At 42.6% G+C, this 9,489-nt stretch overlaps 1 protein-coding gene across 6 annotated transcripts in view; it reads right to left on the reverse strand.

The window, feature by feature from the left end:
* Positions 1 to 8,759, reverse strand: part of vps13d (vacuolar protein sorting 13 homolog D) — a 65,790-nt gene extending 57,031 nt beyond the window's left edge. For 2 of the 6 annotated variants that reach the window (XM_034537766.1, XM_034537762.1), the window contains exons 1-13: positions 8,209 to 8,758; positions 7,795 to 8,006; positions 7,252 to 7,329; positions 6,161 to 6,351; positions 5,823 to 5,903; positions 5,119 to 5,235; positions 4,435 to 4,539; positions 3,997 to 4,167; positions 2,445 to 2,545; positions 2,189 to 2,357; positions 969 to 1,070; positions 570 to 759; positions 233 to 415 (exon numbers count right to left, since the gene is read on the reverse strand). In XM_034537766.1, the coding sequence (XP_034393657.1) occupies positions 233 to 415; positions 570 to 759; positions 969 to 1,070; positions 2,189 to 2,357; positions 2,445 to 2,545; positions 3,997 to 4,167; positions 4,435 to 4,539; positions 5,119 to 5,235; positions 5,823 to 5,903; positions 6,161 to 6,351; positions 7,252 to 7,329; positions 7,795 to 7,891 (1,585 nt within the window). In that variant the 5' untranslated portion in view covers positions 7,892 to 8,006; positions 8,209 to 8,758. Of the gene's footprint in view, positions 1 to 232; positions 416 to 569; positions 760 to 968; positions 1,071 to 2,188; positions 2,358 to 2,444; positions 2,546 to 3,996; positions 4,168 to 4,434; positions 4,540 to 5,118; positions 5,236 to 5,822; positions 5,904 to 6,160; positions 6,352 to 7,251; positions 7,330 to 7,794; positions 8,007 to 8,114 lie in introns of all 6 variants that reach the window. The other 4 variants (XM_034537763.1, XM_034537765.1, XM_034537764.1 and 1 more) reach the window with 4 other exon arrangements.
* Positions 8,760 to 9,489: the final 730 nt, after the last annotated feature.

A 9,489-nucleotide genomic window follows, 5' to 3' on the forward strand; every position in this document is an offset into this window, starting at 1 on the left:
TAACCTGCTAAGTGATCAGACTGATTGTATTGGTCCGCTTCCAGGTGTGACTGGAACTGTCAGAAAAACTCCCCCTAAATGAATAAAAGGTGAGAGGATTGTATTGACTGAGAGGATTGTATTGACTTGGCAGCAGGATTGTATTGACTGATCAAACTGGCATATCGATGCACTCTGGACCCAGAAAGCCCTGAAACATGTGTCTATCTGTCTAAACCCTGCATCCGTGTACCTGAGAACTCCAACTGGATGACCCCACTCTCGTGCAGCGCCTCCCCCCTCATGGCCTGGTGGGAGAGCGTGACTCCACCCTTTTCCAGTAAGAACTCCAGCCGGGCAAACAGGTGATCTCGCCTGGTGAACGTATTCAGAGTGTGAGAGTCCTCCAATGGGTCAAACAGGTCTTCTGTCTCTGCTGGAGAAGCATTATATCATCAGGGTCAGGGTTCAAGACGATACAAAACAAAAAAAAGAGTCGAGACTTATTCCACCAATTATATGATAGAACAGAATATATAATGCAAATGAAATGAACCTTCTCTGGGGCCAGAGAGGCGTGAGTCTCTCACCTAAAATGTCCCAGGAGGATGGACTTGGCAGGAGGTCTTCAGGCCTGTCTGGGTCCTGGGAGTCTCCATACCAGCCCCCCCAGCCTGGGAACCAAGACTGCAGGTACTGGATCATTCCTAAGCTCTGACTCTTGGGGATGGATGTGGCGGGTAAACAGGGCTGGGGGTCACTGCTGGGCTCTCGCACAGTCTGGAAAAAAAAGGCACAGGAAGAACACAGGCGGAAACTATAACCAAGACAACTTCAGAGGATCAGTGATGGATGATCTTAGTGTCATCAGCAAAGAAAGCTCAGTGAAGGCCAAAGGGGATTTCTCTTCACACAAAGGCCACTGGACAATTTTGAACTTGTATTTCATACACGACTGAACAACTTGCGCATAAATCAGCTAAGCTCACCTCTGCCATCTCTTCCTGCTTTCGAAACCAGTCGTGGACAACTTCTCTGAGACACTGCAGTTCCTCTAACGTCTGCTCCTCTTCCACTCGCTCCAGCTCGCTCTAGGTGATGAAGACAACTCAGGCATCAGTGCAATGAAGTGTGTTTGAAAGTACATCATCTCTGGGATTGGTGAGCTTTGACTGATCACATGCTATTCCACACATTAACAGTAAGTGGTAACACGCCAATCAATTTGTTGGGTTTTTTTTTTGTTTGTTTGTATGCATGCATGTACGTATGTATGTATGTATGTATGTATTTATGTATGTATATATATTGAGAACATACAAACAAAACAGGACTCGCTCATTAAAACACAGCAGTACTATTTAATTGGGTACACAGACATCCTCTTAGTGGTCACATGGACATTTGAATTCCCTTTAAAAGTGGACTTATTTAGGGAGGAAATACACATACAAAAAACATTCTAGGTGTTGAAGTCTGCTCATTTAATTGAATAGTAACCTGCGCTGCATTCAGCAGCACTCTTCAATCACATAATAATAATTATGTGATAATAATTTAGCAGCATCCTTTTAAATAGGAATCAACCCTCTGCATGCACAGTGCATTCAAAGGGCTACATGCAGTCAGGTGAGTTTATATTACTGGAGTGAATATAGTTCCTGTTTTTACGATATGTCAGTGACCAGCAGCTGGTAGTCTATAAAGTAAAGTAAACTTAGTACTTTATAACTTCTTAACAAATCTAGGTTGTGCTAGCTGTTACCATGCGGGATGTAGCATGCTAGCTCCTTAATCTCATTCATCTTAAAGTCAAATATTACTTTTATAAATACATGTTCCACAATAAACCCTAAGTTAGCATACAGTTAACATTGTGAGCTAGATACATGCTAGTATATTTCCCCATTAGTTTACTTGGGAGTGAGCTAACTGCCTGAGCACCTTTATTTATTTCCATTTTATTCCTGTATATTAATTTGGAATATTCCTAGAATTTTGCAACCCTAATTGTGTCTATCCATTGTTAAAAAAAGCTTAATTTAACTGTACAACTCCCAGTGGAAACGCTTTGTGTACATCCTCTTTGGATTTGTGACCGAGTTGTGTAAGTAACAAAGGGAATGTGAGGGAGAATACAACAACAACATTTGGTAGTTTTTGTTGTTCATATTTATATATTTGTTGACAGCTCATTACAGTGTCGTACCTCTTCCTGAGGACTCAGTGGGACTCCTTTAAGCCTTCGGAAGTAGAGGCTGGTGTAGGTTTGGGCATCCCGTGCCCGCTGCAGGGCGAAACCCCAGCTGCCTCGCCGCCGCTGCTCCCTGATCTCACTCAGGTTGGCCTGGATGGCAAACATCCACCACTGCCGGCAGCTGCAAGGACACACCAAGTATTACAAGCTCAGATCTGATTCAAGGATCAAATGACTGGTTGCACCCACTAAATAAGGGTCAACTTACCTCCCAGAAATGGGCACTTTTGGTCTCCACTTCCGGTGAAGCATCTCTCTCTCCCGACGGTCCAGCTCTTTGAGGAATGCCATGATCTGCTGGTATTGGACCTACGTGAGAACAAACAGTCAGTCAGTACTCTGTAGACGATAGATCTCCATCTCCACTCGCACACAAACTGTCAGTTGTCTCTTACAGTCAAGATGGCGACATGGATAACAAAAAACATAGTTTATGGGTTTTCATTTCAGAGGTTGACTTCTTACTGGGGTAGATCACCATGGTTACTTATGCTAAACACATGACCTGTGTTGAGTTGTAGTGGATTTTATATACACTTGCACATGTAAATAAGAGAAGTTTATGTTTTAAATTAATACATAAAGAAAGTTATGATAATTAATTTGGAATATTCTGGAGGAATGTATTATGAAACATGAGGGGATCACTCTTCTATTATTCTGTTTGTTAATGACAAATGTAATGATTAACTGTATGATGCATGAGAATGAATGTTTTATTGTTTAGACAATAGTTAAAATGAATGCCGATTGAAACCTGATATGTTGCTTTTATTCTGAAGGCAGGATAATAGGTTTTATTCTGACGGGGAACTTCCGGTCCCTGACCAGATGTGTGCACTTTGACCCCGCCTGTGGAGCTTTGAACAAATCTTACACCTGCTTCGGAGAGATAAGAGATCGCCTACTGACCAATCAAAGCTCAGTACGTGGATTCTTAGATAATATTCCACAAGTAAGCAGAAGTCAAAGCCATAATTCAGACTAAAAGCAACACAGTCATAAAAAAGACAGCCGGCAACAAATCGCTGACTGTGTGAATGAACAGATTTATAATATTACTGCTTCATCTAGAGCATCATAGATCTGACTATAATTATTGTATTATATTAAGTTCATGTGTTGCACATGTATTCCGATGGCTTGTGATGATATTTTTCATCTGTAACCCCGATGGTGTGAAACAGACTTGGGGCAAATAAAAGAAATCGGTATATATTCTCTCATCATATATTCACTTGTATGAAGACAACATGGAATAAGTGTTTGGATTAACAGCTAACTAGAACAGGAGCAGATCAAAAAACTAACATAAGATTGAATATTATAATATTATAACATAAATATAGGCTCTTTCAGAAACCTTTAATATCACTGGTTTCGTAGCACTGTTGGGCTTATTATACAATAACCCCTCCAAAAGAAGTCATTCAATAACCAAAAGTGTGTGTTTCATAATCAGTGAATACCTTGTTTTGTTTTGCATGTGAATAAAGATGACAAACACCAGTGAACCTGGGAATGAATACTTGACTAAATAATAAAGAGAAACTTATTAATAAGGTGCTTAGCTGACTTTGGAAAACGGCAAGTCAGAGCAGGGGCCTACATGTAAATGGTTTGAAGTAATAAAAAATTGATTGTTATTTCAACCATTTCTATTTATGTTTGAAGATGGAAAATCTGAAAAGTAAAACGATCATTGGTCTCCTTTCAGGCTAGTGTCCTATAAGACTCAGCTTCCATCCCATCATACAGACCTGAGACAGGCGTAAGGACATGGGCTGTAGCTGAACTTGGCCTTCGATCCGAGGGGTGTGTCGGGACCTCAGAGGCTCCTTGGAGGTGTTCCTCCTGAGCAGCACGGAGGCACACACTGGCTCAAAGATGTACTGATGCTCCCGGCTCTGCATGCACTGGGTCATCGCCTCCTGTGCAGCAACAAAACAATCAGACCACTCGTATGGAACTTTACCTCTTGCACTGGATCATTCAGGAGGATGTGGAAGTGGCAGGTCAGACCGGTCGGACGCAAGCAAAAATTCGTTACTGACACTCACCAGCTGTGGTAAGGCCTTAAATACACTGGGAAGTCACTTCTAACCCCAAGTACAACAAATCCCTATCAATCAATGCTGCGTGCCATGCTGCGTGCGTTAGTAACATCTAATACTGTTGACGTCCATCGAGTCTCTGACCTGGATCTGATTTGCGGGCAGCTTGCCCAGAATTTCACATTGTGTATCCCAGTAGACGCTGAAGTCTTCAATCTCCAGCTGCTTTTGTCGGAGGAGCTTCTGGACCTGCGAATCAAAATGTAATCCCTGTTAACCACAAATACAGACTAGTGGTGGTCCTAGATCATCCACAACATAACGATACTTCCAACAATGGCTCATAACATAGGGAAGGGAGCAGTATCGACCGATCACTGATCACAGGCTCTATTTGAAGCCTGCTGATCATGTAACATTATGTATTCATCAAACTATTCTGAAGAACATTTTATATTAAGGGATTCAAAGAGATCGTGAATTGACAAATATATATTATTTGGCAGGCGACATGTGCAATATATTCCACTCTCTCTTCGAGACACAACTGATCGTAGAGAAGCACCAATCAAATTATTTAGTAATCAAGCCAATATGAGCAAAAATATAAGATACTAAGTTATTACTAAAAGAAACACTTCTTCGGTGAATGTAATGCATTACTGGCCTACGGCATAAATTACATAAAAAAGAAGCTTTTTGGGGTTGCATTTAGACTCCTGTAGCATCTGTCTCATGAACATCAATAACAGTAAAAGTCCTCTTATCCACTAACAGCATACGTAAAAAAGGAAGTGGGAATTTAAAACCTTTTGAATGAACACTCACCGTCTCTTTGGACGGGTTCTGAGCAGAAACGTTGTTGATGCAAACCCCAAAGGAGAAGGGTTTCTCTGGGTTGGAGAAGTCATCTTCAAATCTAAGATGCACGTCTTGGATCTTCAGCTGCACATTAGCATAAGCATAAGAAGTTCAGTCTGTAACTCAACAATAACAACTACCAAATTATTATTTGGAGGTTATTTACTTATTCAGGTATTCTGTTTGTATCATAGTTCTTTTGTATCATAAACAGTTTTTACAGCCAGGCGGCCATATGAAAAGGGTTTACTCATGTTCATACTGGCCATTAAAAGGTCAGTGTCACTTTTGTAAGACAGATACTTGATGAGACTGACTCAGATTGCTTTAGATCTCTTTAGGAAGATATATTTTATTGTCCAGTATGAACAGGAAGAATAATTACAGCAAGCAAACCCTGTTTCAATGTCCATGGAGGCAGCTGACTGTTGTAGGACAGGCTTAGAATGAATGGAGGTGTAGAAATGTCTCCATTCTAAGAAGCATGCAGACATGAAGGATTCTACATCGACGCAGTGACAGAACGTAATCAGGCTTGATGGAAATGTAGCCATGTGCAGTAATATAGAAAACTGAGCGAGCGATACGGGTTAAGAGTGCTGAGCCTAGTGATGATTCACAGCTCTAATGGATACGGCCCCAGCTGGAATATCTAATGTTGGATGGCTTACCTCAATGTTCTCCACAATCCTAGTAACCACTGAGGCCGTGGCAGAGTACCAGTAAGACTCCCCCCTCTGTTCACACTCACTCTGGAGGGGACACACACACACACACACACACGGTCAAGAAGGCCCACCTCCATTATTCAACTTAGGTAAGGCTGTCCATTTTCCTGAGTGTAAGACAGAGATTCTTTTTTTTAAATGACGATTTTGAAAAATCTTTGTGAAATAATAGTTCAGGAACTTCATTTTTGTTGGTGTAAAAGTGACATGCAGCACAAGACGTGTGCAGCTCCTCTAGTGTCGGGTGAGCACCGTCTATGGTCCAGTGTTTATCCACCTACCTTGAATTTATCTTCTAAAGCCTTGAGGAGGCGTGTCTTGCGCTCCCTCTCCTCCTCTCTCTCCTTCGCTCCGTCATATTCCTGCTGCTGGGCTGGGCAGATGATGAGGTTGAGCTGAGACATGGAGATGACCCAAGGGTCACTGTGAGGCCGGTAGAAAGGGATCTGGAGAGTGATCTTTCCAATGAAGCCTGGAAAGAGACAATGTGATGCATGGATCACACTACAGGAAACGCAGTCTGTGGGTCTTTCTGATCCAGATACTCTTCGGACCGTGTGTGGAAGTGTTGGATTGACATTTCAACAGCTAAATGAGTTGTTTGAAATGAGCCTGTTCAACCTTGCCCCAAACGTTAACAGACAGCCTGCATTAAAGACTGGAGGCATGGGGTTGAAAGAAATGGGCCTTTCAGAAACATTCAATTCAATTCAGTTTATTTTGTATAGCCCAACACCCTCTCCCTACCCACAATGCAATTCCAAACCAATTAGCAGAGTGAGGAAGTTGAGTCTACATCCATGCTGACATTAGGGTTACGTTGTATTTAGGATCAAATATTTCCTTGTCAAGTCTAGAAAATGGCAGATATGATCATTTGATTGTTTAGTGTTGTATATTGATATACAACATATAAATAAAACATATAAGTATTGGATTTTTTTAATCAGTAGTTGAAACCCCATCATTTATATCATCAATTAAAAATGTAGAGAATTAACATAGCAGCCAACATACAGTGTAGTAATGTCCACCTGAGCAGAGAATTACATTTTTCTCACTCAGACTCATTTCACATCAGCGATGAAAGCAGGTATGCATGATGAAGAATGCTGCTCCTTCGTCCTGACTGTAGAGCACTCGTCCCCAGACAGGAAAATCCTGATTCAGTTTGTTACGACAGACCACACTTACTGACGGGCTCTTTGAGACGTTTCACATACGAGTCAAAAGAGGAAATCTAAAACGGAGGTTTTCTTTATCGACATACAGTAAATGTGCTGCCTTGGTTTCGAAGAGAAGCCCCCACTTTGGTTATAGTTTTTGTTAGTGGCGTTTAAACTTTGTGAGGTCATCCGCCAGCGTGTCTCACCTGCTTTAACTTCAAACGGCAGGTCGAACTCTTGGAGGGCATCTTTCCTCAGAGGGAGGTTCTCTAGCTCCACTGCACCTGAGGAATGACAGGAAACAGACAAGCTTGGACTGGCTCACTTTCCCCAACAGGTGTTGATCATTTCAATGAAACCCATTACAATTGTTTGTAACAGTTAGTGAATGATTATTCCAACATAAAGGATCACTCTACTGGTTTTTAATGTTTGAAAACGGTTTCAGCAGTAACACTTAGTGGCCAGTATGTTACATCTGGCTACAGGTGTACCTCACTGCTATTGTTTGCTCATTTTGGAGGGTGCTGTCGAAATTGTACTGCGAGGTGCTAGTGTTATTTAGGCACCCTGTGCTGATAGAAAATGAATGGGGGGAAATAATACAGTTCAGCAGAAATCCTTTTCCCTTTGATGGATTATTCGACCAAAGTGTTGAGTCTATGCAAACTGATTTCATACACAGGAGGTAGCAGGAAAATGTGCATTAAACAACCAGTGACCAGAAAGATGGACGTGTGTGTGATTACCTTTCAGCAGGGCGATGGAGAGCTGATCCGTGTTCAGGTTGCTGACATATTTTCCCAGATATGTGTTTAGCACCCAGGCAACAAGGCCCTCCAACATCCTGGAGGCTCAGGGCTAATGCCAGCTACTGCAAGTTGTGGGAGGAAATCCTGACGACCGTCTGGTTTGAAGCCCTCACAGGGGAGGCGTTCAATGTCTGACACACGCAGGACATCTGTAGAGATCAAGTGTTTTTTATAATTTAGACCATTTGGCAACAGACCCTAAACGGAAGCGTTCGTCTTATCAGTGACATCATGACCTAAAGGAGTCGAAGGCTTACCAGTGACCGCCCTCTCTGATCCCACGTTGGCAGAATGACTTAAACTCTAACTAAAGTTAGCATCGACAAACAAACAGCCGTGTTGCTAACTCACCATCTAAGACGACAGGTGTACGTTAGCTCTCCATCCATCCAGCTGCACCGAGTCCATGCCAGCCTAACGCCCCCGTCAGTAGCCGGTCATGTCCCGTCAACCCACTCAGGACAGGACTTTATCGGGACAGTTAGCGTTAGTTACATGGGCTGCACCCCGAGGACTGCCGAGCGGTGTTCCGACATTCACTGACATTGAACATGACACAGGTGTATTGAAAAGCTGTCACCATTAGCACTCACCACAGCACGCAGCGCTGTTATGGTGACGGACAGGGCAAGGTTGTGATCCGACCGAGCTAGCCACTTGGCTACAACTAGCTCGCGAAGGTTGAGTAACGGAACTCACGACCAAACAGAGACAGCTGGCGGCAAAGAGGACTCAAGGACGAAAGTAGCCTCGCGCGTTTTCATTGGAAACATGCGGAATCCTCCAGGAGCTAGTGGGTAGCTGCTGTATTTCGAGTCTTCAGAGTTGTGTGTCACTGCATTGTAAATAGACACACTTCCTAATAGCGCTGAACGTCCGACACATACTTCCTGTCACGTGACGAAAACAAACCGTTCTTCTCATGTGGCGTTCATAGGAAACCGTGAAAAGTGGGTATTCGTGTATTCAACTGCGAATTTTAACCGTTTACTCAACTTTGAACAAAGGCTGTATTCTCTGGTACAAAGAACTGAGCCAGATGAAAACATTAACATTGCAATGCAGATAAAAGTTATGTACAACAACTAGGATTGCGTAGTATTTTTTTAAATACTGATCCGACGGTCAAAACAATGGGAATCAAGGCTTATAACCGTAAACACCACATCGAGGTAAGCTACGTGTTGGGGGGCGCTGTTGCACTGAGACCAGCTGGAACGAGAATTCAGCAGCTCACAGCATCTGACCGACACTGATTGAGACCTGAGATGTCAAATGTAAAAATAACCAACGTTCAAAATAGTAGAAGAGCGGTCTGTAAGTACACAATAGCTCCTCTTTTATGGAACCAGCTTCCACTTTCAGTCCTGGAGGCAGACACAGTCACCTCATTCAAGAATAGACTTAAGACTTTCCTGTTTAATAGTGCTTATAGTTAGGGCTGAATCAGGTTTGCCCTGGTCCAGCCCCTTGATATGCTGCTATAGGCTTATAAGCTGCTGGGGGATGTGTTAATTCAATTCAATTCAGTTTATTTTGTATAGCCCAATATCACAAATTACAAACTCCCCTCAGAGGGCTTTACAATCTGTACACATACGACATCACTGACCTTTGACCTCACATCGGATC

This window comes from Cyclopterus lumpus, chromosome 7 (assembly GCF_009769545.1).
Source record: "Cyclopterus lumpus isolate fCycLum1 chromosome 7, fCycLum1.pri, whole genome shotgun sequence".
Lineage (NCBI taxonomy): Eukaryota > Metazoa > Chordata > Actinopteri > Perciformes > Cyclopteridae > Cyclopterus > Cyclopterus lumpus.